The sequence below is a fragment of the Simochromis diagramma genome, unplaced genomic scaffold (assembly GCF_900408965.1).
Source record: "Simochromis diagramma unplaced genomic scaffold, fSimDia1.1 OVJJ01000079.1, whole genome shotgun sequence".
Classification (NCBI taxonomy): Eukaryota; Metazoa; Chordata; class Actinopteri; order Cichliformes; family Cichlidae; genus Simochromis; species Simochromis diagramma.
Genome location: NW_024387075.1, coordinates 4,853,496 through 4,880,225, shown reverse-complemented (window position 1 = coordinate 4,880,225; position 26,730 = coordinate 4,853,496). Strand labels below are relative to the sequence as shown.

Genomic DNA, 26,730 nt, shown 5'->3' with positions numbered 1-26,730 from the left:
ATTGGATTTGTTATCAATGTGTGCAGGTTTTTTGTTTTTTTGTTGTTGTTGTTTTTTTATTTTAACCCTTCAGAATGGCTGGCTGTCAAAAAGACGTGCAGATATGCCATCTGCCTGTTTTGCTCTCCTTAACGCATGAACTCTGTCTGAACAGAGCTGAGTGACTAAATACGACACGGAAGGATGAGATGTAGCTGACAGTATCAGCGATTCGGTTGAGGGGTTTACAGTCACAGGTTGACATGTGAGCCGTGTTTGCCCTCATGATCTCTTAAATCGACGCTCCTGTGTGACACTGCAATAAATTGGGCCCAGAAAGTACAACAGAAATGGATGCAAAGGAAGTCTGCTCCATTGTTTTATTTCCTGGCTCCAAAGTAATATTTAAAGTCGAGGAGGGGTGGGGGGTATTTCAGAGGAAGCCATGGGTTTTGGGAATATTTAAGTAGCTCAGCTCTCAAAGCACCTGGTGCTTCAGCTCATGTTTCAGAATGAATTGTTGAGAGAAATCTGTGTTTTTTAGCACAGTACTAAACAACTCAAAAAAAGCAAAGGTGCACCTGAATTCGGTGAATTTTATTTATTTATTTTTTGGCTTAAAAGTGGTGGCTCTGAAGTGGTGATTTGCACCGAACAAATGGATGCCTTTCTGTGTGAGGGAGGGTTTGCATGGTGGTTGCTCTAATAGCCGAGTGTATCAGCACACCGTCGTTTCTACAGGCCCCATGTTGCTCCCCTTGCAGCCATTTCCAGAGAAGTGGTGTGATACTGAAACACTCTCACCCTACCCATGTGTCATTGTATCCAGCCTCCGCTAATGATGATGGTTTATGAGTCTCCGAAGAACCCCACCACCATCACCACCCCCATTTCCAGTCTCCCAGTTATCCCTCATTAATTTCCCGTGCTGATCAGATCGACAGGCCGAAAATTCAATTTAATGACCTGCCTCTGTGCTGCGCCTAATATGATTTTACAGGCTGTTCTGGTCAGAGCCCCAGCCCAATTTACATAACGATCAGCCGTGCCAGATAGTGTTGCCCCAGCAACAGAAGAGGGGGGAGATGAGAGGAAGAGGAAGGAGGGAGGGCAGAGAGAGTAGTGGAGATTAGCGTGAAGGGGTGCGAAGAAGCGTTTGGAGGAGGAAGGAGGGGAGAAAGCACAGTGCGTCTGAGGTCAGACGGGGGTTGTGAGATAATTCCTGACAGGCCAGCAAAGGTCTCTCTCCTCCTCTTCTCTCCCTCTTTTCCCGTTTCTCCCCCCTCCTCCAGAATGAAAAGAGTGACTCAGAGGCTGTGCAGAAAGCTACTGGCACCTCCTCCCTCCCCCCCTTTCACAGTCAAACAAGGTTAAGGGAGAAAATGAGTGAAGTGCAGCATCGTATAAAACGGCGGGAAGGACCTCTTCAGCCCACACACACCTGCTGGGCCTCCACCCCTAATCTCTCAGAATCAATTAGTTCACCTCCCCCAGTCCAGTCAAACCACATTACCTTAGTGTCACATCAGAGGGTTTCACTTCACCATTCATCACCCCCACACATACCCCACCACTTCTCTTTTATTCTGCTTTCTACTTTTGTGTTCCTCTCCTATGCATCTTCCTCATCTCTTTCTATGGAAAGTGCAGATTCAAAAAAAAAAAAAAGGAAATGGGCTTGGGCAAAATGTCTAGGGACCTTCAAGTGCGGTAGGCGGGCAGCACAGCATATCCATTTGACCAAATGCAGCACTGTAAAGTGCTCCATGTATGGCGAGCCCTCCAGTATCAGCTTACTCTGCCAGCTAATATTCTGTGGTCGATACCAAAGATGCCTCTGATAGATAGGGCCAGAGTTAACCTGTCTGCTTCAGCACGCCCTACCCCCCTCTGTATGGGCCGTAATTATGAAGTATGGACCTCATTAGGCTTTCTCCAGCCAGATGGTATTAGCATATTTCAGGCCTTAATGAAATAAGGCCTGAGCCTAATGGAGGCAGGAGAAAGGGGGAAGCAAATTTGTTCTAAGGCGGTCCCAGTTTAGTTAAGAAATACATGGTGTGTCCGGATGGACACTGCAATATTTAGTGCTATGTTATTGGCTATTCTGTTGTCTGAGGCATGCAGTATGCTGGAAGGATGTCATTCTAATCATTTCTGTCTCTTCTCCTACAGACTGAGATTGCCAAGCGCCTCAATGCAATTCTGGCTCAGATCATGCCATTCTTGTCACAAGAGGTGAGTGTCAACCCAGCCAGCAGCATTTCAGGGATGAGACTGAGACTCATTTGTTTCACATTCTGCTGTTACTGTAGTTGTGACGATGACTATTGTGCAGATAATCTCTGGGGAACAACAATGATTCACTGCACATAACAATGAGGAAACCCTTTTTTTTTTTTTTTTTTTTTTTTTTTTTTTTTTTCCCCCTTTTTTTTAAATTGACAGTTTTAGCCCACTAAATAATGTATTTGACTCAAACGTCAAACAACTACTGACCACTTCTAAAAATATCGCCCATTTTGGGCGTCATCCTGTCAACATTGAACAAATAGTCAAACATAAACACATAAATCAGTTCTTCTGAAGGAACTGGCTTTCCTGGAAAACTGAGATGAGAATTAATGCGCAAGGAAATGAAATGAAAGCAAACCTTCAAACGCCTCAAGCAGCAAACCTCCAGACAATAGATTTCAGTTTCAGTGTTCCTTTGATTCACTCTGACCTGCATTTCTATAATACATAAAACACATATAATACAGAGTATTTTTTTATGTATTGTTTTACCTAATAGAAGATTCTCCTATTATGTTGAGTGCTATGTAGTACATTGATGTGTTGTTTTATTGACGATAAGTGCCATTAAATGACTATCGTGCATTATGGAGGCCCCCCAAGCTTAAGTGTCTACATGTCTAAATGAACCATCAGGCGGGGAACTATTCTTCTCCATCAGTGATCTAATCTTTGTTTATGTGTCCTGCAGCATCAACAGCAGGTGGCTCAGGCTGTTGAACGGGCCAAGCAGGTGACAATGACTGAGCTGAATGCTATCATCGGGGTACGTGGACTTCCCAATCTGCCTCTGACTGTGTGTATATCCCCTCTTCTTCCTTCATTTGACCCAAGACCAGAGGCAAAACTGCATACGTGAAGGAGGACCAGCATTCAGATAGAGATATGTAGATTATTGAAGCGTGCTACATTTCGCTCACGGGTGTATTTGACCTTTCTAAGCTTTGGCCGAAGTGTCGCATGTCAAGAATAACCGGGGAAAAGGGCAATAGATTCACAGGGGAAATGGGGGTGAAAAGGGGATAAAAGTAGCTTAGCGTATTAATCTGCAGCAATTTTCTTTCACCCGTCTGTGGCATTTGAGTTTTTAGACTGAATGCGAACTAGTAACACCATGTCCTCTTCACTTGTGCAGACTTGCCCTGGTCTCAAGTGGTTTATTATGTTTTTATTTGAGTTGACAATGTTTGCAATGTGCTGTCAGTATGGGTTTTTTTTTTTTTTTTTTGCTGTAATTTCTGATTGTTGGTTAACCATGACCCGTCAGCACCAGGTTGCAGCTCCGCTCTGATTTTCCTCCTCTCAGCCAGAGTCAAAGAACATCTGATATATAGTAACACAGTCCAGACTGGGAGATCAGATCATGGTGTTTCTCAGATTTCACTTTGGCTGCACTTTAATTAGATAAAAGGACCCAGCCAACAGGCTTACCCCTACCTCTGACCCAAAAGCTCGAGGAATTAAGAGTGGTCAGGTCAGGACAAGCCATTGTGATTACAACAGAGATTACAGCAGCATGAACTTAGCAGGTACTAAGCATTTGAAAGGTGTAGTGGATAAAAGATTTGGACAGTTGTGGAAGAATAGAGAGAACAGGAACATCTTTTTTTCCTCCCTACTGTTTACTACATTGTTCCCTGATAGTTGCCACAGCTTCTATAATTAAGTCATGTCATTTAACAAGCTTAAGTTAGCTATTTATGTTGTTGCTATGGGTAAAAAGTGCAACACGTTTGTTTGTTTATTGTCATCATAATTCAAAGTTTTCATTTCAGGCGTTATTTGTTACAATCCAATATTTAATGGAGCAAATGATTGGGACAAGCTGCAACAATGTTTTGCTTTTAATTCTTTAAAAAAGTAAGCAGAACTAAATTGTTTATTTGTAAAGCTGTTAATATGAACAGTAGGCGAATAAATCACATTGGTTTACTTAACAGTTGGAGCTTATTTCTTTAAAAAAATCAAATAAAAATCCCAGATGTTTAAATCTAGCAGACGGTACAGGGAAACTCTTTCCCCAAAAAATCCACTCCGAAATATAGCCTGTGCACTGCCCGGATCTTGCATTTGCTTTTCTTAAAAACATACATGCGTATTTGGTTTTGATAGTCAGGTTACATAGTGATAGGAGGCTGTCAACTGAGCAGCAGATTTTAAAATTCGGTTTAGTTTAATGAGCCAGGAGCCGAGGGTAATTATCCACTATTTGCGCTTCTATGTTTTTTTGGGGGGTTTTTTGGGGTTTTTTTCCCAACGAAGTCCTTTCCACAACAGGAGTTGACCCTGCCTTCATTAAAGATAGGCAGGGCTAGCCTGAAACACACACACACACACACACACACACACACACACACACACACACACACACACACACAATAATACACTCAGGAAAACAGGCTTAATTATAGGGTTGAAAAGATGGCAGGTGATCAATCTCCATGCCCCCACAGGGTGGGTGAGGCAGTGATGCTCTAGCGTCTCAACATTAGAGCCTCAGAGACACTCGGAGCATCAAACTCAGGGAGTGTTCACCTCAGTTGGATCTGAGAGTGCATTTGAGACATGCATAAGTTAGAGATTTGCCCTGCAGGCACCACCTGCTGTACTGTCAGGTTGTCATGTAAAGACAACCTGACTGTAAAGAATCCATACACACATACTGTATGGAGTACGTAACAGAACCACCCCACCCTCTCTTAATAGCTGTTAGTGACTGAGGCCAAAAACAGTTTTTCTTTCAATGTGGGCCTCACTCATAAAAACAAATCTGTTAGGTAGCATTATGCCTTAGGAAAGCTGATCGGTCAATTTTCTAGCTGGTTTGGTAGTGTAGTTTATTAAAAGTTGTTCCTAAATAAAAGGGCTAAAAATAATTAGATTAGCATAATTTTTACAGCATCATAAGGCTGGTCTCTACTGGTCTCTCCCCTATTTTGCATGAGTTTTTGGCCAGAAGCAGCGTATGATTGAGTCTGATTTGACAAGTGTCAGAGGTGCAGACTCATTTCCATGTTCCTACCCTCATTTCCATGAATTTGACACAGGGCGAGATTGTAGTTGGGATAATGGTTAACAAGTCAGTTACAGCCGGTGTGCTCCTTATCACGTATCATGTAAATGCTAATCCGCGGAACACGACATAAACCTTCACAGCGTCAAGTTTTGCTGTTGTCACTCCAGTAACAGCGATCTCCTCTCCTTTGCATGTTTTATTTGGCTATGCGTATGTCTTTTATTACAGAGTAAGAGTGTCTACATTTACATAGTGTGACTACAGTGTCCAAATTTACACATGCTATGACTTAACATCTCACAAAAGCCGGTGATGTCTTTATCCGATTTGAATTCATCACTTGGGGCTTTTTGTCGATTTAATGAGGAAAAATAAATGATTGTATTAAAAATAGCCATCAGGTGCAGCCCTACCTCTGAATCTCTGCTCTCTCCTCTGACCCAGCACCTGCACCCGCCTCGTGGCGTCTACCCAGCCTTCACGGTCAGTGTTGAGAGGAGGGTTTTGAATGATTAGCTTGCAATGAAATGTCTGTTTTTTGTGAAGGGGAATGATGCCTTTTGGAGACAAAGGACAGCTTGGGGCGTGTCAGGTTATTTTTGGCCTCTACTCTGCCCGACTCTGGTGTTGTGCATTTGACAGAACGTTATCTCTTTATTCGACGACTAACCTCAGAAATGTTACCCCCGTTCTTCCACTGCTGTATTCTGCTTCAAACATAGGTTGTAATCCAAATCTTAGAGTCTTTGTTGTGACGACCGAAGAAGATACGATGAGCTCGAAACTGTTGTAAAGCACAGAATAAGTGGGTAATGTGGCGATCATTGCCAGACTTATTAAGCCAGGGTGCCAGCTGGTTTGTGCTGGTGCTGTTGATGCTTGTTCCACCTGACAGTACTGTTCTGCAGGGAGCCAGCTTCGCCTAGTTAACTTTAATTGCCTGTTTCCTGTGGAAGTTGCCTGAGCTGCTGCGGCATTTACACATAATGAAAAAAGATAAGTGTGAAAGGAAGCCAGCTCTTTATCCATGAATATTGAATTGGAGGCAATTTATTTTCTGAAATTTTTTTTTTTCCCCTCTTTTTTTTTTTTTCTCTCTTCTCTCTCGCTCTCTGCACCTCACGACTCCCTTCCCTCGTCTCTCCTCCTCCTCCTCAGCCATAGCTCGCTAATGAGGCTTCTTGATAATGATCCCTGCACGCTTTTCCTCATTAGGCACACTCAATAGGGACGTCCCTGCCTCAATCCCTCGCTCACTCTCTTTCATTCTCTTGTTATTTTCTGATTCTGCCTCTCCCTCCTTTTCTTGTTCTGGCTGCCCCTTCCTCTCTCTCTCGTTTTTTCTTTTCCCCCTTCTCACTTTTTCCCTTTTTTCACAACAAATAGGCTGCTCGGCAAAGCAGTACAATATCGATTAACAATGCCACCCCTCAGTTGCTTATATCCATTGTGCGATTTCAGGTCCAGCTCGGCATAATGAGCTGACTGAATAATGGCCAACTGCTAAATAAGCCTTTAAATGTGGGAAGTCACTAGATATACCCTTGTCTAGTTTCTCCATTTTATGTAATGAATGTATGGATGAGCTTATTGAAGTTCTGTCTAGCAAGCAGAATAGCAATCATGTTTTGTTTTTTTTCCCTTTTTGGAGAGGCAGTTGATGGATGTGCTAAGTGTTATTTAACCTTGTTTTAAAGCACTTGCTTCCCTCTTGCCTGAGTGGCTATTTAACTCCTGTCTATCTACTCTCTCCTCTCTGGTTGCTTCTCTCACAGACACATTCAGGGCGTCATGGGAGCCGTGTGTGTTCTCCGCCGTCTCTGCTTAACAGCATTTTGCTGAAGGAGTGCATGCTTGCTTGGTTTTCCAGAGTGTTGAAAGGTTTTGAGGTTTTCAAGTGTAGACCTATTGATTTTTTTTTTTTTTTTTAAACTGTCCCAGCTATGATTGAAGCACAGCGGTTTGGGAGTGAACAAAAGCGTTGTATCGTTTTTGGCGACCACAGGTGACGCGTTATTGAATCAAACACAGTTGTCAGATAAAGGTCACGTACCATCAAACAATGAGCAATTTGTAAAGCTTGCAGTGATAAGCGTATCAGTGTGGTAATGAGTGCAGAGCGTGATTTTTAAAAAGAGAACCAGACGTGTAGAACAAACGTGAGGTCGGGGTCCTTTCAGAGGAGGAACATTATGAGTCATCTGTGTGCAAACTCTGCACGGGTTTGCTAACTTTTACATCGCTGGTGAAACAGCCTTTTTGGGGCAGTTTGTAATTCAAGTGTTGCTCAAGCCTCAAGTGGTAAATATCATGTGGCTGCAGCTCCTCCTTGTTCTGATTTGCTTTCTTTAATAGGAATTTAAATTGAATATCTTTATACTCAAACACCTGTCAGTTTTTCTGGGAAGTAGTGATTGGTATTTCACACTATTTCCTGGTGGAGCTGGATCCACATGTTGGCGGAGACTTGCAGGCAGCTATTACGTATAAACTGTTTGGCTTTCAACTGAATGTCGTCAAAGCCAGCTCTAATGCAGCAGAGTGTGTTCATTCATGGATCCACTTCCCAGCCGACCCACTTGTCCTCTGTCGTGTCTCCCGTCTCTCTGCGTTTGTTTACAGCAGCAGCAGCTTCAGGCTCAGCACCTCTCTCACGCTGCCCACGGTCCCCCGGTCCAACTGCCCCCTCACCCTTCAGGCCTGCAGCCGCCCGGCATCCCCCCCGTGACGGGCGCTGGCTCCGGCCTGCTGGCTCTAGGCGCTCTTGGCAGCCAAGCCCACCTGCCTGTGAAGGATGAGAAGAACCACCACGACCTGGAGCACCGAGGTGAGGAGCAAAGCCTGCCACACACAAACAAACACGCTGCCTATGGCATTTTAGGGATGATGGCTAACTGTAGCTGCCAAGCACTGCTTTCTCCAGCCAAATATATTAATCAGTGAAACACATCAATATAGGTTTTTAAATGTTTTTGTACCATATGCTTGTGTGACAACATTTTTTTTATATTAGATTTTAGATGTTTTTCTTGTCAATCCCTTGATTATGTCAGCATGAAAATAGTTTATTCTGACACAAGACAACATAAGTTGTAATCATTCCTTTACCATTAGTATTAAGGCTTTAAAAGCCATTAACATATCAGCAATTGAGGTATCAGGTTAATAATTGTTGATCTTAAATATGAAAATTAAACGTGTCTTCCAAGTGGTATCAAAATCAATACTGCTGAGTTGCTGATATGAGTAATCCTGGTGACACCCATACTAATTTGTGTTTTGCTTTTCTCTCTCCTGGCCCCTCATCTTTTCACTCGCCCCTGGCCATTCCTCTGAAAGAACGCGAGTCGAGCACGGTACGTTGACTCTCCGTCTCCTGTGTGTCGCTCTCTTGCTTACTGTGTTTGGCGATTAGGTGTCTTTACATAGACGACAGCCCTTTGTTCAATAGAAACTCATGTGCGGACACACACACACACACTGCTGTAGTCACAGGGGTATAAGCTGACTGAATCAAATAATTATGTCTGGCCAAATAAGCCAGTGCCATCTAATCCAGGTGGAAAATGACTCCAATCACTGAGCAAGGATTAGTAGTCAGCAACCTCCTTTAATTTCAGCACAATTAAAAGCGACTTTGACTCTCCTTCTCTTCATCCCTAACCACCTTAAAGGATTTACTGGTTGCATGTGTCCCCTACCTGGCTCTTTACATCCCCTCTTATCTACCGGTCTCCTTTTCTTTTGCTAATTCTATTATTTTTCTGCTCTGTATTCTTATCTTAGTCATTCATTCCTTTCCAGCGATTTTTTGATTCACCCTCCAGTCTCTCGCCGTCACCGTCTCTCTTCCTTCTCATGTTAAGGTCCTTGTTTATTGGGCTAGCTTAAAGCTCTCAGTTAGCCAGAGTGCAACGCTCTGTTGGATCTGCTTGGCCAGATTGAGTTCCCATTGACTGACCATCCTGAATGGACCCACTCATGTCTGAAGGGAACCCAAACTCGTCCCTCTTCTCATGTGGTGACGAGCGGCTGCCAACGCCACCTTACCTGATCTCCCCGCCACAGTCTTCTCCCTCTCTTTTCCAGTTTGCGCACACAGTCTTCCTGTCCTTTTGTGTCAGGTCATCTGATACTGGAGTTGGAGGCAAGTGCAGGGTTATTGAGTCTAAGCAATCCTTGAAAGGCTTCAGACTCAGATACACAGACAGGCTGCAGTAGATTTTTATCGGTCTATCTTTGCACCAAACCAGATTAAAACTCTTCCACAACAGCAGCTGAACCTGAGGAGTAGGCCAAAAGCTGCTTGGTTAGCGTAAATGGTTGGGCAACTGTAGTGGAAGTGTATGTTGTTAACTCCTCCAGCACACTTTTTTTTCCTCACACTCTCCTCAATTTAGGAGGTTTTTATCTCACTAGGTTTTCAAGCTGTTACCTTTCTATGCTGTTCTTTCTTTTTGAGTCAGCCAATATGTCAGAAACCTCCCTACTGCCTCTTTCACCAGGCCTTTCTGTCTCTGATGAAGGCAGGGATTTGTTGAGCTACCTAACAGTGTGGGCTATCCTCAGGGTGTTCTCGCCTACACTTCCTCCCTCCTTCTCCCCCTGCCTTTTGGCCTGTTTGGCAGTGCCACCCCACCACACCAGCGCCCAGACTACAAAAACCCCGTTTGCAGCTTCTGAGAGAGTGCCAGCCTGTCCGAGCATTCCCACTAGTGGGGAGGACTCATTGCCACACTGCTATGCTCTCATTGCTTGCCAAGTTCCTTTCCTGTTTTGCTCTCTTGTCTGCCTTCATTTTCTTTTCTGTTTTTTTTTTCTTCTTCCTTTCCCCTTCATTTTCTCACTCTCTCTTTCATGGCTCTTTTCTCTGCTGGCAGCACCCTCTTTCACTTTGCTCTCTGGTCCAGGTTCCCTTAGTGGCCTCTTTCTTTGCTTCCTCTTTTTTTAAAAAACATTAGTTCATTTTCATGAACTTTACAGTCAGTGTTTTTTTCACTGTGACCTGTCACATTACAGAGATAAGCACACATACAGGAGCAGCAGCCTTAGACTTGGTTTTTGTGGTCAGTTTTGTTTTTATTTGCATGTACTTACTGTTAGGCAGTACTGTTATGAATGTGGCTTGTTGAGTTTGAGTTGGTAGCGTGTTTCTGGCTTTCTTGTGTGTGTGCATGCTTCAATTTTTTTTTTCCTCTTTGCCTCTGCTCAATCGTCTTTCATCACCTTGTGTACCACTCTCCCATTGGTGTTCTCTGTGTTTATGCGCTAGCTGTTTCCTCAGTCTAGGACTGTTGTCCAGTTAGCTTTGCACCCAATAGTGTTACTGGTCTGACAAAGGAAAGGGCACTAGAGTCCTCTCTGGGTGAAAACGCACTGCTCGGTAGCATGCGCCTCTCATCAAGGTTTGTCACCTGCTGCATTTAAACTACAAAACAGTGACTTTGCTGAAGGGCACAATCTGGCAGAAAAGAGTTTGCTCTACATCACAGGCTCCACTCAACCGATAACTCCATTCATTTGCAATATTGGGTTGCCAAGACAGCAGCTTAAAGTGCTGAAAGATTGTTTCAGAGATTTGTTAAAATGCAATTCTACATAATGCAACACACCGTAATGTCCTCATAGCTCTCTAAGCACATATAGTTCAGGATATTTATTGTTTTAAAGAGACTAAAAGGGAACTGGAGACTGATGTGGTCTGTCTGCATGTTCTTGTTGGCAGAATAACTCAGTCTCGCCATCAGACAGCCTGCGGGCAGCAAGCGAGAAGCACCGCAGCTCATCAGACTATGGTCTCGAGTCCAAGAAACGCAAAGTGGACGACAAAGACAGCATGAGCAGATATGTGAGTGTTTGTTTACTTTCCGTCCAAATAATAAAAAATGATTATGTTTGTAGCCTGTTTCGTTTCAAAATTTACCTTTCAATTGCTAATTGCGGTTTTCCTGGAAGGGTATACCTGAGTTTATTCAGTTAGCTTAGTAATGAAACTTACTTAACGCTAAATGCAAAGTTTATTATGTGCATACTGTTTCTATCCACAGACTTATCTTCATATTAGTTAAAATTAATGCCAGGTTGCAAAGTTCTCCCAAAGACACTTCATTGAAGATGTAAATATTAGAAACTGTGGCAAAGTGTTACATTTAGCATTTTGAACTTTTCTCTGTGTGCAGCAAATAACCCTGTAGCTCATTCATTCTCAGTCTTCACATCTGGCCTGGTCAAGAATGTGGACCACTTTGGTTTATGCTGTAATTTTTGCCGTCCCAGTGAGCTAACCCGTTACTCCGTCATTTCAGGACAGTGATGGAGACAAAAGTGATGACTTGGTGGTGGATGTCTCCAATGAGGTAAGACTGCAATTAAACTGAGCTGCTCAGTCACATTTTTCAGTGTGAAGGCTGCACACAAAACTAAACACAGCTCTCTTTTGTCTGCCGAAGCCTCAACACCTTTCCACATTGCCAAAAAGTCTATCAAAATATTGGTTGTGTGCGATGAGTGTGTGTTTACTTGCTGTATTTCTTTTGCCACTCATGCAGAAAGTGCGACAAAGAATACAAAGAAAAAGGGGGTGACAGGTGAATGAGAAGTGCGTGCATGTGTGTGTGAGAAGGAGAATGTGAACGTGCATGAGTATATTTATCTGTGTTTGCACATGAGGCCCCGGTTTGTTTGACCTACATGTACATGCCAGTGGCTTTCCTCCAGTCTGTTTGCTCAGTCTCGCTCTCTGTCTGTCTCATTTAACTCTGTAGGATCCGGCCACCCCTCGAGTTAGCCCCGCTCACTCCCCTCCTGAAAACGGGCTGGATAAATCACGAGTCCTGAAGAAAGATGCTGCCCCCAACAGCCCCGCCTCTGTCGCCTCTTCGGGCAGCACGCCGTCCTCTAAAGCTAAGGACCACGCCCATGTGAGTGTCAGGGACATGCTGCAAGACTAGAGAGAAGCTGAAATAAGGAGGTTACAGCGGAAGGGCAGGGGAGGCTGAACTGACACACTAAAGAGCATTTGTCAAGTGAAGTGGATGTCTGTGTGAAAGACTAATACGCAGGCTTAGCAGTTAGCTGCTATGCGGGGCTTGCGAGGGCAGAGGGTAGATGCACTCTCAGGAAATCAAACCCTATGGCTCAGCCCTCTCAATCTCCTTTATGGCTTACCCAATAAATGGTCATTTCTCCCTCGGCCTCAGGCTGTAAATAACCCAGAGACACAGCAGCGGGGGAACTGCTGTCTCTGTCTTTTTATGCTGCAACTCATCTTCTCTCCTTCCAACTCCCACTTTCTCTAATACTGAAGTGTTCACTGACACGGCTATGTTAGTGAAATGTTTTTTGTAAAGCTAAGGATTAGGATAGCTTTTTAATCCACATCATCTCTCTCCACCTATAATGTCACTAGGCTAAACCCCCACTTCTTCAGCCTCCCATTTGCCAAACATTGAAGGATTTGGATTAATTATAAGAGGTGTTTGGGACATCATCTTGAGTGTCTAGCCACTCCTAATAAGCTTGACTTCTAAGCAAAGGTTTATATCCGTACCCCCAAACACACAAACACACACCATGGCTGTAATGGAAGTGTCAGTGTTAGATTGGATTACCTCAAGCCGTCCACTCAGATTGTCACTCTGGATTTTCCTGCCAGTGAGGGTATTTTTGACTCTGTGGGGGATTTTGAACTCTGGTATGGATGCTGTTTGTGTGCCCATGTGTATGTGCACGCACATGTGAACTTACAACTTTCAGTAATAGGATCCAAATCACACTGAGGTTAAAAGTTGAAGACTATCTCTGTTTTTTAGAATGACAAGTCATCTACGCCAAGCTTGAAGTCAAACACGCCTACACCGAGGAACGAGGCGCCGACACCTGGAACAAGCACCACTCCAGGACTACGGCCTCTAACTATGGGCAAACCGTCCGGCATGATGGAGGCATTGGGTGAGTATCTGCAAGATACTGTGGTTTTTTTTTTTTTTTTTGTTGTTTTTTTTGTTTTTTTTTGGGGGGGGGGGGGGGAGGTGTTTCTGTAATCAAATCATCCAAATGTCACATCCAGTCATACAGGCCCACAGGCAAGCCAGCACCGACTGGTTGTTAGGAAAAATGTGTAGTTCCCAGCACCAACCACCATAACAACTAATAATTTGAATTTCAACTGAATTTGACTGGGGTCTTATTGGACCAAGGGGAAAAAAAAAAAAAAATCTCCTTCACATTTAAAGTTCATTTTAAAATTTGACAAAAACACCTCACCCAAAGCTGCTCCCAATTCCTAACCCCCTAACCTTGTAATGCAATTTTCAATGCAACACTGTAACAAATCATTGTTTGATGCCTAACAGAATGAATGATTCTTTCTTCTATGAGGTTTTTATAAATATTTTTTTTTTGTTTGTTTGTTTTTTGGGTTTTTTTTTTTTTTTTTTTTTTCTCTCCGTCAGCCGCACCAGCCCTGCGTACCCCCCTGTCCATCGCCGGTTCTTATGCCACTCCCTTTGCCATGATGGGTCATCACGAGATGAACGGATCCCTGACGAGTCCTGGCGTGTATCCGGGTCTCATTTCCCCACAGATGAGCGCTGCAGCCGCCGCCGCCTACGGACGCTCGCCAATTGTAACTATTCCAGCTTCTATAAAGCATTTATTAGTGAAAATGAGGATTTATCACACACATCTGAATAAATAATGATTTGCCCGTTAGATAACGGCAGCCCTCGCGAACAGCTGTATTTATTATCCGCCGCTACAGTAGGTTGTGTTTGCAAAATGACTTTGAGAAACTTGAGCATTCCTTCCGCATTTCCATAACTCATTGTGAATATTTCTGCTTGGCTGGCTGCAGCTTGTTGTGTGTACATAATGAGAAAGTAGAAAGACGGCCCAGCTCCTTTACTTTGATGTTGGCTAGTTAGCATTCTAAAGACTAGAGAAAAATAAATAAATCTTGGCCTCAAATGCATCTCCATATTTGAAAATCTCTCAGGCCTTCATTAGCATTAGCATGTGGGATGTTATAGCCTTGTGCAAAGCTCCGCTGTATGCAGTGAAGCTCAGTCTGTGCCTTTCAAGGGATTTGCCTGGAACAATGGTACAAGGGTTCCCCGAGGCGTAAGCACCTAAAGCAAGGCTGCAATCCGAATGTTAGCTTAGCCTGATTTATCTTTGCAGGTTGTTTGCTAACTGTTCCGCCGTTTTGTTCATGCAGGCGGGCTTCGACCCACATCCTCACATGAGAGCCTCTGGGCTGCCAGCCAGCCTCACTTCCATTTCTGGAGGAAAACCGTGAGTATTTAATTTTTCTTTCTTACTTACAACCCAAAGGTTTTGTGTTTAAACTAGATTTGCATTTAATGGATTGCTTGAACTTCTGATGAGCTTTTCCATTCCTCTCTGTTCTGCAGAGCCTATTCTTTTCACGTAAGTGCAGATGGTCAGATGCAGCCCGTGCCCTTCCCTCCAGATGCACTGATAGGGCCAGGCATCCCACGGCACGCTCGCCAGATCAACACACTCAGCCACGGGGAAGTGGTGTGCGCCGTCACCATCAGCAATCCCACACGTCACGTCTACACCGGCGGCAAGGGTTGTGTCAAGATCTGGGACATCAGCCAGCCAGGCAGCAAGAGCCCAGTGTCCCAACTCGACTGCCTGGTAACTTTGTTATTTCGTTAGAAGTCTCAGGAGGAGAAAGTGTGAAATGTGATTTAGATGCGTGCCATTAGACTAGCTGTTGTAAGGCTTCCAACCAGAGCACAGACATAATGCATTCATGTTTCATGAAGTCTGTGTGATTGGTCACTTCATTAAGAGTTTTCTTAAGCATCAAATGTAGCCTGACCCCACATCCCCCAGTAGCTTTCCTCCTGATCCCAGCAGACACAGATGTGAATAATTCAGCATAGTGTCTCACTGCTGTGCTGAAATAATCCTTGGTAAGGGGAGGGGGAGGGGGGAGGGAAAAAAAGCCTGCTGAGTAATGATGTTCTGATTGGCCAACCCTGTCTGCCATTACCCAGCTCATTACTTCCTCCCAACTGCCTCCCGTTTCTCATTTTGATACTGTGGCTTCATGCAGTTACACTCGTCTGGCCTCCAACACCCTTAAGGTTCGTCCAGAGTGCAATCGGGTCTTATAAAGTCATCAGGGTGCTGTTTTAATTCCACCAAGAGCTCCCACGGTCCTATTGATCTGTCTTCTTGCTTTCTCGGAGCCTGGCCAACAGCTGCAGCCCCACACGTTCTTTCTGCATCTCTTGTTAACGCTGACATCCACATATTCGCTGTATCAGAAACAAGAGTCGGCTACAGTGTGAAAACTTGTCAAAGAAAAGCTGCTTTTGAGTTTAAAAAAAGGAAGCCTTAAATTAATACACTGATGTGTGTCGCTGATGTCTTTGTTTTTCAGCAGAAATGCAACAGTGTCTTCTTCAAATCACTAATTATGCAGATATTTCACATGTAGGAAAAAAAACACAACACACAGATTATATCCAGTCATTAAGATTGGGGCGATACCCTGTCTTTGTTTATGCTCCAGAACAGAGACAATTACATCCGCTCCTGCAAGCTGTTGCCTGATGGCCGCACCCTAATAGTGGGTGGCGAGGCCAGCACACTGACCATCTGGGACCTGGCCTCACAGACGCCCCGCATAAAGGCTGAGCTCACTTCCTCTGCCCCAGCTTGCTACGCACTGGCTATCAGCCCTGACGCCAAGGTCTGCTTTTCCTGCTGCTCCGATGGAAACATCGCTGTGTGGGACCTCCATAACCAGACCCTGGTCAGGTCAGTACTTTGGAGCAGGGGATTTGTTTTAAACACTGCATTTAACAAAACGGCCAAACGTCAACATAAGACACCTGCATGGAGAACTTTCTTTATTCCTGGTCTAATTTTTGGCATCTTGTTGTTCCAGGCAGTTCCAGGGCCACACGGATGGAGCCAGCTGTATCGACATCTCCCACGACGGGACCAAACTGTGGACCGGAGGACTCGATAACACGGTCCGCTCCTGGGATTTGAGGGAAGGGCGACAGCTCCAGCAGCATGACTTTACCTCACAGGTAACAAAAAGTGGGAAAACAACTTTTCTGTTCATCCAGTTATAGTACTGAGTAACCTTTCTGACATGTCTTAGGCATTCAGTTTAGAAGTAGCAGTTAAGGGTTGTTTTAATGATTCTGGTTAGGGGATTCTTGGCTGCTTTGATGTTGTTGCTGATCCTGCTCTGTGCTTGTTGCAGATCTTCTCATTGGGCTACTGTCCCACTGGGGAATGGCTGGCCGTGGGTATGGAGAGCAGTAATGTGGAGGTGCTCCACCACACCAAGCCTGACAAGTACCAGCTGCACCTGCACGAAAGCTGCGTTCTTTCACTCAAGTTCGCCTACTGTGGTAAGTACTAGAGGAAGAGCTGTGTTTATATATTGCAGACCTGTGAGCAAGAAAGTTTCATTTCACTTTTATCTGGCAATTATAGTGTTTAATGTTTGAGTGGTGCCAGATTTTGGCATGAATCCTATACTCCTACACGAAGGACGGCACGACCAAATGAGGGATGTACATGAAGTTGTGTGCTACTCGAGCTGATGACAACAATGCTTCACTACGTGTAACAGAACCAGCAAGCAGGGCAAACAGACATGATGATAGTGAAATGTTATGATTGTGCTACAAACAAAAGCTAATCATGCGGTGACTATACTTGTCTTGGCTTATAGTGGACGTGTACTCTCTAACATAAGTACCTGTAGAGCAGCAAGTGTAGTCATAGCAGCAGAGAGGATGAGTAATACCAGTGAGCTGCGCTCTCCATCCTTTCTCTTAATGGTTTATCCAGTTAAGGGTCACGTTGGCATGGAGTCTGTCTCAGCTATCATAGATCCACTTTAGAAATGACCTAGCGTGCAGGACTTTGGACAGCACGCAAGCACCACAAAGAAAAGACAACTGTTGGATTCAAACCGCAAACTTCCTTTCTTCAAGTGGACAGTTTTCACCACTGAACCATCATGGCACCCAAACAGAGCCAGTTCATTTATATATATAAAAAAAAAAAAAAAAAAGGAACTGGCTTGTTTTTTGTACAAAAATATGTTAAGCTATTGTAATTTTCTTGTGTGTGTGGCAGGTATCACATACCTGTCGATGAGAAGATGTGGTCTAGATTGATTCTGCATTCACAATGAGCAACCATTGCTGATAACGGGGTTTTGGTACCAACAACCAGAATTATATATAAAAAAAAAAAAGTCAACTTGGGAATGCTTGCTTTAACATGTATTAGCAATGTTAAGAAAACATAACTGAAAAGTTAAACAAATGCATAAAATGTGAAATATTTAGAGACGCTTGGTGGTTAGTCTGCTACTCTATAGGTTTTTTTGCGGGGTACTGGTGAGAGAATTTGGACTCCTGACCTAACATCCCACTTACTGGCTGCCTGTTAAATGTGGTGAACATGGATTTTTCCAGATCTTTAACTTGTCTTGACAGCCGCTTGGGCTCGAAACCACATCTTTACACACTGCCTGGCCAGGATTTTGCAGTCTCTGTGCAGCTGGTTACTACTCTCTGTACTATAAAAACAAACAGGACCACCATTTGTGTAAATCCAGAAATGACTGAATGTGATTAAAGTGCTGTTTGTTTGCTTTTCAGAATATTTTTATGAACTCTTAATGAGTGCAGCTTATTTGTAAAAAGTGAAATGTGACAGTTATGCAGCTCACATGACTGAGTCTGAATTTCAGGGGGTGAGGACTGTACGCGTGAACATGGGAGAAGTTACTTTACAAACAGGATCATTAGGGAAATTTGTTAATGCTTTTTAGCGAGGATCACTGTGCCTGTTAGGCAGACCAGCTGGTTTCCAGTTTGAGGCTGAGACAAATGAGGTTTTACTGCTGCACTTCTCCTAGACATGTCCATATTCATTTAGTCTCCGAAGACCCCCCACAGCACAGTCTCATATCTCTGCCGCCACAGAACTAGTTCATTCAAATAAAGCTCACTGCTTCAGAGCTTGCGCTGTCACTAATTAAATCATTAGCCAAATAGTCAATTGGGTAATTAATCAGAGGGTGATTAAAATAATTATCTAAGAGGAAGTGGTGCGAGTCTCCTTCATTATGGGCATTTTATGATTGCTGGTGTAGTGGCAATTTTTCCCCTTCAGGTTTTTATGGCCATTGATGATGTTATTACAGTCACGTGTTGGCTGTGTTCTGCACAGCTCTATTGCAGGACTGAAGGACAGCAGTGACCATGTTTGTGTGTCTCTCTCAGCACACACACATTGGATTGTACTCTAAAGAGGTGTGTTCTGTGTTTGCAGGTAAATGGTTTGTGAGCACAGGGAAGGACAACCTGCTGAATGCATGGAGGACTCCTTATGGTGCCAGCATATTCCAGGTAACTGGATAACTACGAATACACAACTCCAGTCGAAGGTTTGGACATGAAGGAGCGAGTGTGTCCAAACTTTTTAACTGGAGCTGCAGTGCAAAGAGAGGCCGATGGGTCCTAGAATAATTTTGGCTGGAAAAATGGCTAAATTCAGATTGTTTTAATCTCACACTGCACTTGTATACAACTCATTAGTTTTGTTTCTTAATTTTAAAATGCAAGCAGAGGCTTTTCCAGTTCAGATTTCTGGTTTATATTTTGTCCTTGAGCTAATGTGATATCAGCCGATTCTTCCTGAAGGACAGTTGGGCAGCTAATTCATGAGTAATCTGACTGAATTAAACAGCTGTGTACCCACATGGTGCTGAACAAATCACATAGTTTTCTCTCCTTGTGGTTAAAATATTGAGTCCAAGACTGAGAACCTGAAAACTGACACAAAAGAAATGATGACTTGGAATATTCAGTGGTAATTCTGTTTTCTTTTCTTTCCACAGTCGAAGGAGTCGTCCTCCGTCCTGAGCTGCGACATCTCAGCAGATGACAAATACATCGTGACAGGATCCGGTGACAAGAAGGCCACCGTCTACGAGGTCATCTACTAGAGAGAAAGAGGCTCCCGCTCTGCTTCAGCACTTCTACTGAGATTAAAGTTTTCTCCCTGACCAACCGTCTGCGGGCTGCAGATTTCTCAAAGTGTACTCGTGGAAATCAGAGGCGCTGTCGGCCTGAGGATGCTTGTACTGGAAAGAAATGAACTTTTTTTCGTCCTTTTGTCTTTGGGTTTATTTTTGGGTTGCACTTTTTTGTTTTTTTTCTTTCCTCAAGAATATTTGGATGTAACCTGGTGAAGCAGCGCTTCATTGTGAGAAACTCCTTCCCCAGACATCTTGTGCAAAGTGTACATATTGGAATAAATAAGACATTTTATATATATTATAAAAATATATATATTTTCATGTCCTGGGTGTACTTGTGGTGATTTTTTTTCCTCCCCCTCCCACTCTGTTTGATATTTGAGTGGGACATGAGAACTTTTTAACAGTTTTGCGCTTTGTTTTTCTTAAAGCACATTCTGCAGGCTGATCTTTTTTTGGAAATCAGAGGAGCACCAAACTTGTAGATTTTTTTTTTTTAAAAATGGCCTTTTTGTCACAGTGCTCTTACCGGACAAAAAAAAATCACGGTTTCTGTGTGAGATGGAGCTTCGGCTGCTTTGGACTACTGTGGGATCGAACGGTGCACTATGATTCGTGAAAAGACATGGATGTAAATTTCATTCATATATATATATAGAAATTCTTTTTAAAGTGTACTAAGTGTACTGCTCTGTCTGTGCTATCTCTCCCCTGTTTGTTTTACCTTGTTAGTTTAAGGGAGATGGGGAAACATTTAAGCTTAGCCTAACCCTTGGACCTCAGTTGGCAGCAGAAGCACAGCGACGGGCACAAACTGAATGACAATGTGCTTTTTGCTAACTTGACGTAATGTGGATGTTGAATTGCTCCATTGATTTCCTGGCTACAGACCAAACTCAAACAGTCCAATCTGTGCTATTGGAATTACTCTGCCCTTTGTATCTTATCAATATTCCTGGAACGTGTTTGTTTGGCCGTGACGGGGAGACAGGCAGACATTTGACCCGACTGACTGCGCGGATTGGTCCGTCTCTACAGACATGCTCGATGCCTGTAGATGCTTGTTAATAATAAAAAGAAGAAGAATGAGGAGGTGGTAATGGCACTTAAATATAAACAACAGAAAAACTCAAGTTAGTGAATCAAGGTGGTGTAAAATTCAAACTGTGCTCTTGGTTCTTGTCAGCATTTCCCACAAGAAATTATGAATGGGGTGAAATGCACCAGTCCCCTCTGAGTAACACCAAAGTATGTAGCAAATGCTGTCGGCACTGAAAAGAAATGTACAGTTGTTAATAAAATCAATAAAACTGTTTTTCTAGACTGGCCCATTTCATATTGTTTGACCCAACGGTGTTCATCAGGTGTTCCCGACAAGCACCCGTGCATTGTGAAGGACCGCTCCGACACGCAAGCCAGCATCGCGGGGATGGATCTTTAAAGGAATGCTTTGACATTTTGGGGAATTCTGCTTCCTGATAGCACTCTTACATAAATATGATGTTACAACCCGCAGACTGTTAGCTTAGCAAACTGAGTGTAAACAGGGAAACGGCGTAGCTCTGATCAAAGGTAACTCGGTACGCTTTGTTTGCTTTACCTGTACAAAAGGCCAAGTTTAAGAACAACTCGTGTGGATTGTGGTTTTCATGGAGGTCTGTGGGCTGAAGGTTACTTTTCTCACTGGGACTTTGTGGAGTCTTATTAGTTTTTAAAGTTGTGTTCAGCCGAAAACGATCCTTCCAGAAAACACTAGCATGCTATTTTTACATTTAAGAAAAAAAAAACATTTTAAACTGATTTCTAAAATTTTAGATTTGGTAAAATAATCGTTGGCTACTTTTGGGATCCTTTTTTTTTTTTCTAGACCTTTTTTCCCTGTCAGTATGTAGCGTCCACTCTGTATTTCTAACTTAATGGAAAAGGACTACTGAGCCGTCATTATAATTATTATAATATTCTAGCATCTTTAAGCTCAGGCATTAGAAAGTTAACGCGTGTCTAATAGTAATTCTAATGATACAGTCCAACCACAAGTTCAAATCATGGAAGTGGATAATGAGAATACTGCTTCCCTTTTTCATGTTCAAAAATCTACTTCTTAGGCATCAAACCTGACGTGAATAGATGAAAAATCACAAAATATGTTTAACCCTCTCAGGCCCAAATTAAGTTTTTTGTTGCTAATGCACAACCAAGTCCTGCAGTGGTACTTCTGAGTAAAAAAACTCATAAAGTATGTATGTGGGCTAATCAGGTTGTTAGTTCTTAACTGTTGCAAATCTGCAACGTCTGCCTGGAGAGGGTTAATGTTTCAAACCCAGTTTTCATTTGATTCAGCTGAAACTGCTGTTACTGCCCTCTTTTTTTTAACATTCAGACTAAGGTGGTTAGAAGTATAAATAATAATAATAAAGGGGCACATTGACTTACTGAATGCAAATGATATAGCAGCTAGCAACATAATCTAAAGTATAACAAAAAATGTTATTTAATCTGATTACTGCAAAATCCAAACTTGAAAAGACTACATCCTATGCTATATGTTTCTTCTTTGAACACTCTGTCAGTGCAAACAAAAATGCTTTTTTGATATTCAGCACTGAAACAAATGAGACAAACGTTCAGCACAGCACAAGCTCATGCCACCTACAGAAATACTGACACGGTTCTGCAGTGGTTGGATGTATTGGTGTGGGGCTGGAGGAGGACGCTGCACCAGCGGATGATTTTGTGGAGTGCTCTGGAAACGATCATCTATGTTTGAATGTAAATGAGACCAGTTAGATGATGATCAACTTTAGATGTAAGAGGACAACTACATGGTCAGGATGTTGATGTGGCGGAGAGGCACAAGTCTAGGAGCACCAACATCAACAACAGGCTGAACTGGAAGCCCAGCAACGAGGCTGTATACTAGAAGAAGAGCATTTCATACTTCCTAAGGATGCTGAAACCGTTCAACGTGCATCAAAATGGGGGGTGCTTTGCTGCGGTCTGCTGGGAGGGCAGCATGGGAGCTGGTGACACCCAGCAAATGGGATAAACTGATCGGGAAGGCTGGCTCTGTGATTGGCTGCACACTGGATACTTTTGAAGCAGTGATGGAGAGGAGGTCACTAAACAAGTAGATAATCCTCTGCACCGCTTACTGGACAGGCAGCAGAGCACCTTCTCTAACACACTGGTGGAGCTGTGCAGCCATGACGACAGATACAGGACAGCTTTCATATCACATCAGTTATCTGTTTTTGTTTTTTTTAAAGATTCGGTTGCCATCTGAAATTCTGCAATGTTTTCCTGATTTTAAAATATACCACTTGTTATATATTATTATGATTTTTTACTTAAGGCAAAGGATAAAGAAACACCTCAATTTTTCCTTTGCTGTCAGGAAAAACAGTTGACGTTGCTCATTAATCATCGGCTAATAGAAACAGCTCGGTTGTTCTTCTTCCGCGCTGTGCAAAGAAAAAATCAGAAGTACACAAGTTTATAGAGATGTGCAGTGATTACTGCAGGTGTAATTTTTGCTCACAGAAACAGTTCAGTGTCGGTTGTTCCTTTGAATATGATTGTCGGCGCACACTTTGATATGAAACGGTGGAGTGCGGTGGAGCGAGGACTTGTGAACTGAAGCAAAGGGCGTGGGAGAGACAGAGACGGTTGTTGTGACTTAATGGCTTTGTTTCCAGACAGGATGGTTTGTGGTTTCGGGCCTGCTGACAGGAGTAATGGTGGGAGGGATGAGACATGGAGCTTTGGATCAGTGTGGCTCACCAAACCACACACATGCACAGACATGCACGTACACGCACGGCTAGAGAGTGACTAGTCGGTGGCTTCACATGAATCACACAGCCAGCAGAGACACATTCAGTCGCACTCGCATTTCACACACTCCCACACACACACACACACCTAAGAAAAAGACAAGCTACTCTGGGAATTTGTGGCTTTGTGCTGATATCTGAAATCATTGTTGGGCAGCATTTCTGGATAAAATGTCTCACATATGAATATCACGCAAACACCAACAGCTATATAGACTGTCAAACTGCAACTTTTCTCTTTTTTTTTTTCATTACGCATTTTTATCAAGTACAGGCCACAGGAGATGATTCGTGATACATACTATTAATGTCAGCGTCTGAATCCTGTTGTACTGACTCACTGCCATGAACACTTGCCATGTCTTTTCTTTTTCTCCTCTCTTTCTTCCTCTCCCACTCTCTTGTTCTGCTCCCACCACAGGTGGCGAGTACATTCATTTTCACTTTTGTGGGGGTGCTGGCTGTAAGGCTGTGATTTCTGACTGTGCATGTGAGAGAAGGGGGAGACGGGGTGCTTAGGGATGCAATATGGGGTGATTTTAGCTGCGCGTGTGGGCTGAAGGCGCTGTGCATATGGCTGAGCTCATGCATACATGGACATATTTTGTACAGATACTTCCACATCAATTACCAGCTCAAGGACCTGAAGCTAACCTCGCGTAACCTTCTGCATAATATGAAAAGTGACTGTCTTTGGCAGTATTTTGTGCAATCTGTAAATGTTACATTAATTGCTGGGTGTAACACACACATGCTGGGAGGTAGTTGGTGAGGATTGTGGACTGTCATGACTGTAACTGGCAACATCATTTACAAACCGGATTGCAAAGAAGTTGGGACACTAAACAAATTGTGAATAAAAACTGAATGCAATGATGTGGAGATGGCAAATGTCAATATTTTATTCAGAATAGAACGTAGATGACAGATCAAAAGTTTAATCCGAGAAAATGTATCATTTCAAGGGAAAAATATGTTGATTCAAAATTACACGGTGTCAACAAATCCCAAAAAAGTTGGGACAAGTAGCAATAAGAGGCTGGAAAAAGTAAATTTGAGCATAACGAAGAGCTGGAAGACCAATTAACACTAATTAGGTTAATTGGCAACAAGATTGGGTATAAAAAGAGCTTCTCAGAGTGGCAGTGTCTCTCAGAAGCCATGATGGGTAGAGGATCACCAATTCCCACAATGTTGCGCAGAAAGATAGTGGAGCAATATCAGAAAGGTGTTACCCAGCGAAAAATTGCAAAGACTTTGCAATTATCATCATCAACTGTGCATAACATCATCCGAAGATTCAGAGAATCTGGAACAATCTCTGTGCGTAAGGGTCAAGGGTGTAAACCCATACTGGATGCCCGTGATCTCCGGGCCCTTAAACGACACTGCACCACAAACAGGAATGCTACTGTAAAGGAAATCACAGAATGGGCTCAGGAATACTTCCAGAAACCATTGTCAGTGAACACAATCCACCGTGCCATCCGCCGTTGCCAGCTGAAACTTAACAGTGCAAAGAAGAAGCCATTTCTAAGCAAGATCCACAAGCTCAGGCGTTTTCACTGGGCCAGGGATCATTTAAAATGGAGTGTGGCAAAATGGAAGACTGTTCTGTGGTCAGACGAGTCACGATTCAAAGTTCCTTTTAGAAATGTGGGACGCCATGTCATCCGGACCCAAGAGGACAAGGACAACTCAAGTTGTTATCAACGCTCAGTTCAGAAGCCTGCATCTCTGATGGTATGGGGTTGCATGAGTGCGTGTGGCATGGGCAGCTTGCATGTCTCGAAAGGCACCATCAATGCAGAAAAATATATTCAGGTTCTAGAACAACATATGCTCCCATCCAGACGTCATCTCTTTCAGGGAAGACCCTGCATTTTTCAACAAGATAATGCCAGACCACATTCTGCATCAATCACAACATCATGGCTGCGTAGGAGAAGGATCCGGGTACTGAAATGGCCAGTCTGCAGTTCAGATCTTTCACCTATAGAGAACATTTGGCGCATCATAAAGAGGAAGGTGCGACAAAGAAGGCCCAAGATGATTGAACAGTTAGAGGCCTGTATTAGACAAGAATGGAGAGCATTCCTATTTCTAAACTTGAGAAACTGGTGTCCTCGGTCCCCAGACGTCTGTTGAGTGTTGTAAGAAGAAGGGGAGATGCCACACAGTGGTGAAAATGGCCTTGTCCCAACTTTTTTGGGATTTGTTGACACCATGACATTTTGAATCACCATATTTTTCCCTTAAAATGATAAATTTTCTCAGTTTCAACTTTTGTTCCGTGATTTATGTTCTATTCTGAATAAAATATTGACATTTGCCATCTCCACATCGTTGCATTCAGTTTTTATTCACAATTTGTTTAGTGTCCCAACTTTTTTGGAATCTGGTTTGTACATTCAGCATCTCTTTTGTGGTTTAGTTGTGGTAACTGGAGGGTTTTCCTGCAGTTGAGGGTGTAGCGGTAATTTTGCCACAAATGGCTGCAATTAGTGAAAATCTATTGCTCCACTGTGAGTGATGTTCAGTGAAAGCCTTTCTCTAAGCAAGGTTTATCATCAAGCTAGTGGAGTTTATTATCATGAAAGGTAAACATATTTCCTGTTAGTTTTTCACAATAAAAGGATCCCGCTTGCTCACCAATGGAAATATGAAGCTCAGTTAGGCTGCTCAGTTAGGCTGAAGTGACTGATAAAACCCCTCACAATTAAACAACTGCTCACACACTCTCAAACATTTAATTTTCATTTCTAGAAAGAGCTCTGACTCCTACACATAAGCATAAATGTCCAAAAAGCAGATAATTTAAGGCAAGTGAAATTCCCCCTAAAAATGAAACAAACAAAAGACAAAACAAACAAAACAAATTGTGATAGACAACTTAAAGGTCAAGATGAGTATTTACAGAGCTGATTTAAATGTGTGCACATCACATATTTTAAGCATATGTACAGCCACATATCATCAGCATAGAATGACTAGAGGGAAGAGAATGGGGCCTAGAATGCAGCCTTGGGGTACACCACAGAGAACTGAAATTGACTGACAACTAAAATCAGTTTGTTGCAATTGAGAAATTAACCACACTACTACGCAATTAAAAAGTAAAGGAACAGCTTTAATTAAGACGATGTGATTACTGTCTATCTATATTTAATACTAAATATGGGCGATCGTGGCTCAAAGAGTTGGCAGTTTGTCCTGTAACTGGAAGGTCGGACAGTCTCGGTCGTTGTGTCCTTGGGCAAGAAACTTCACCTACCACCAACTGGTGATGGCCAGAGGGGCCGATGGCACGATATGGCAGCCTCGCTTCTGTCAGTCTGCCCCAGGGCAGCTGTGGCTACAACTGTAGCTTGCCTCCACCAGTGTGTGAATGTGAGAGTGAATGAATACTGGAATTGTAAAGCGCTTTGAGGGCCCCGAAAAGCGCTATATAAATGCAATCCATTATTATTATTAAAGGATTTCTTGCTCTTATACTGACACAGAAAAGCAGTGCAACAAGCTGTGAGAGTATAAGATCCTCCATGTCCAAA

At 43.1% G+C, this 26,730-nt stretch overlaps 1 protein-coding gene across 12 annotated transcripts in view; it reads left to right on the top strand.

The window, feature by feature from the left end:
- The window catches only part of LOC120742352 (transducin-like enhancer protein 3-B), a 29,448-nt gene extending 8,779 nt beyond the window's left edge, over positions 1–20,669 (top strand). For 2 of the 12 annotated variants that reach the window (XM_040045627.1, XM_040045626.1), the window contains exons 6-22: positions 2,155–2,217; positions 2,966–3,070; positions 5,735–5,773; positions 7,913–8,117; positions 8,588–8,646; positions 11,016–11,138; positions 11,596–11,646; positions 12,055–12,210; positions 13,102–13,240; positions 13,744–13,916; positions 14,508–14,584; positions 14,704–14,953; positions 15,840–16,087; positions 16,218–16,365; positions 16,545–16,695; positions 18,638–18,714; positions 19,206–20,669. In XM_040045627.1, coding sequence (XP_039901561.1) covers positions 2,155–2,217; positions 2,966–3,070; positions 5,735–5,773; positions 7,913–8,117; positions 8,588–8,646; positions 11,016–11,138; positions 11,596–11,646; positions 12,055–12,210; positions 13,102–13,240; positions 13,744–13,916; positions 14,508–14,584; positions 14,704–14,953; positions 15,840–16,087; positions 16,218–16,365; positions 16,545–16,695; positions 18,638–18,714; positions 19,206–19,313 — 2,172 coding nt within the window. In that variant the 3' untranslated portion in view covers positions 19,314–20,669. The remainder of the gene's footprint in view (positions 1–2,154; positions 2,218–2,965; positions 3,071–5,734; positions 5,774–7,912; positions 8,118–8,587; positions 8,647–11,015; positions 11,139–11,595; positions 11,647–12,054; positions 12,211–13,101; positions 13,241–13,743; positions 13,917–14,507; positions 14,585–14,703; positions 14,954–15,839; positions 16,088–16,217; positions 16,366–16,544; positions 16,696–18,637; positions 18,715–19,205) is intronic. The other 10 variants (XM_040045630.1, XM_040045629.1, XM_040045628.1 and 7 more) reach the window with 10 other exon arrangements.
- The last annotated feature ends 6,061 nt before the right edge of the window (positions 20,670–26,730 follow it).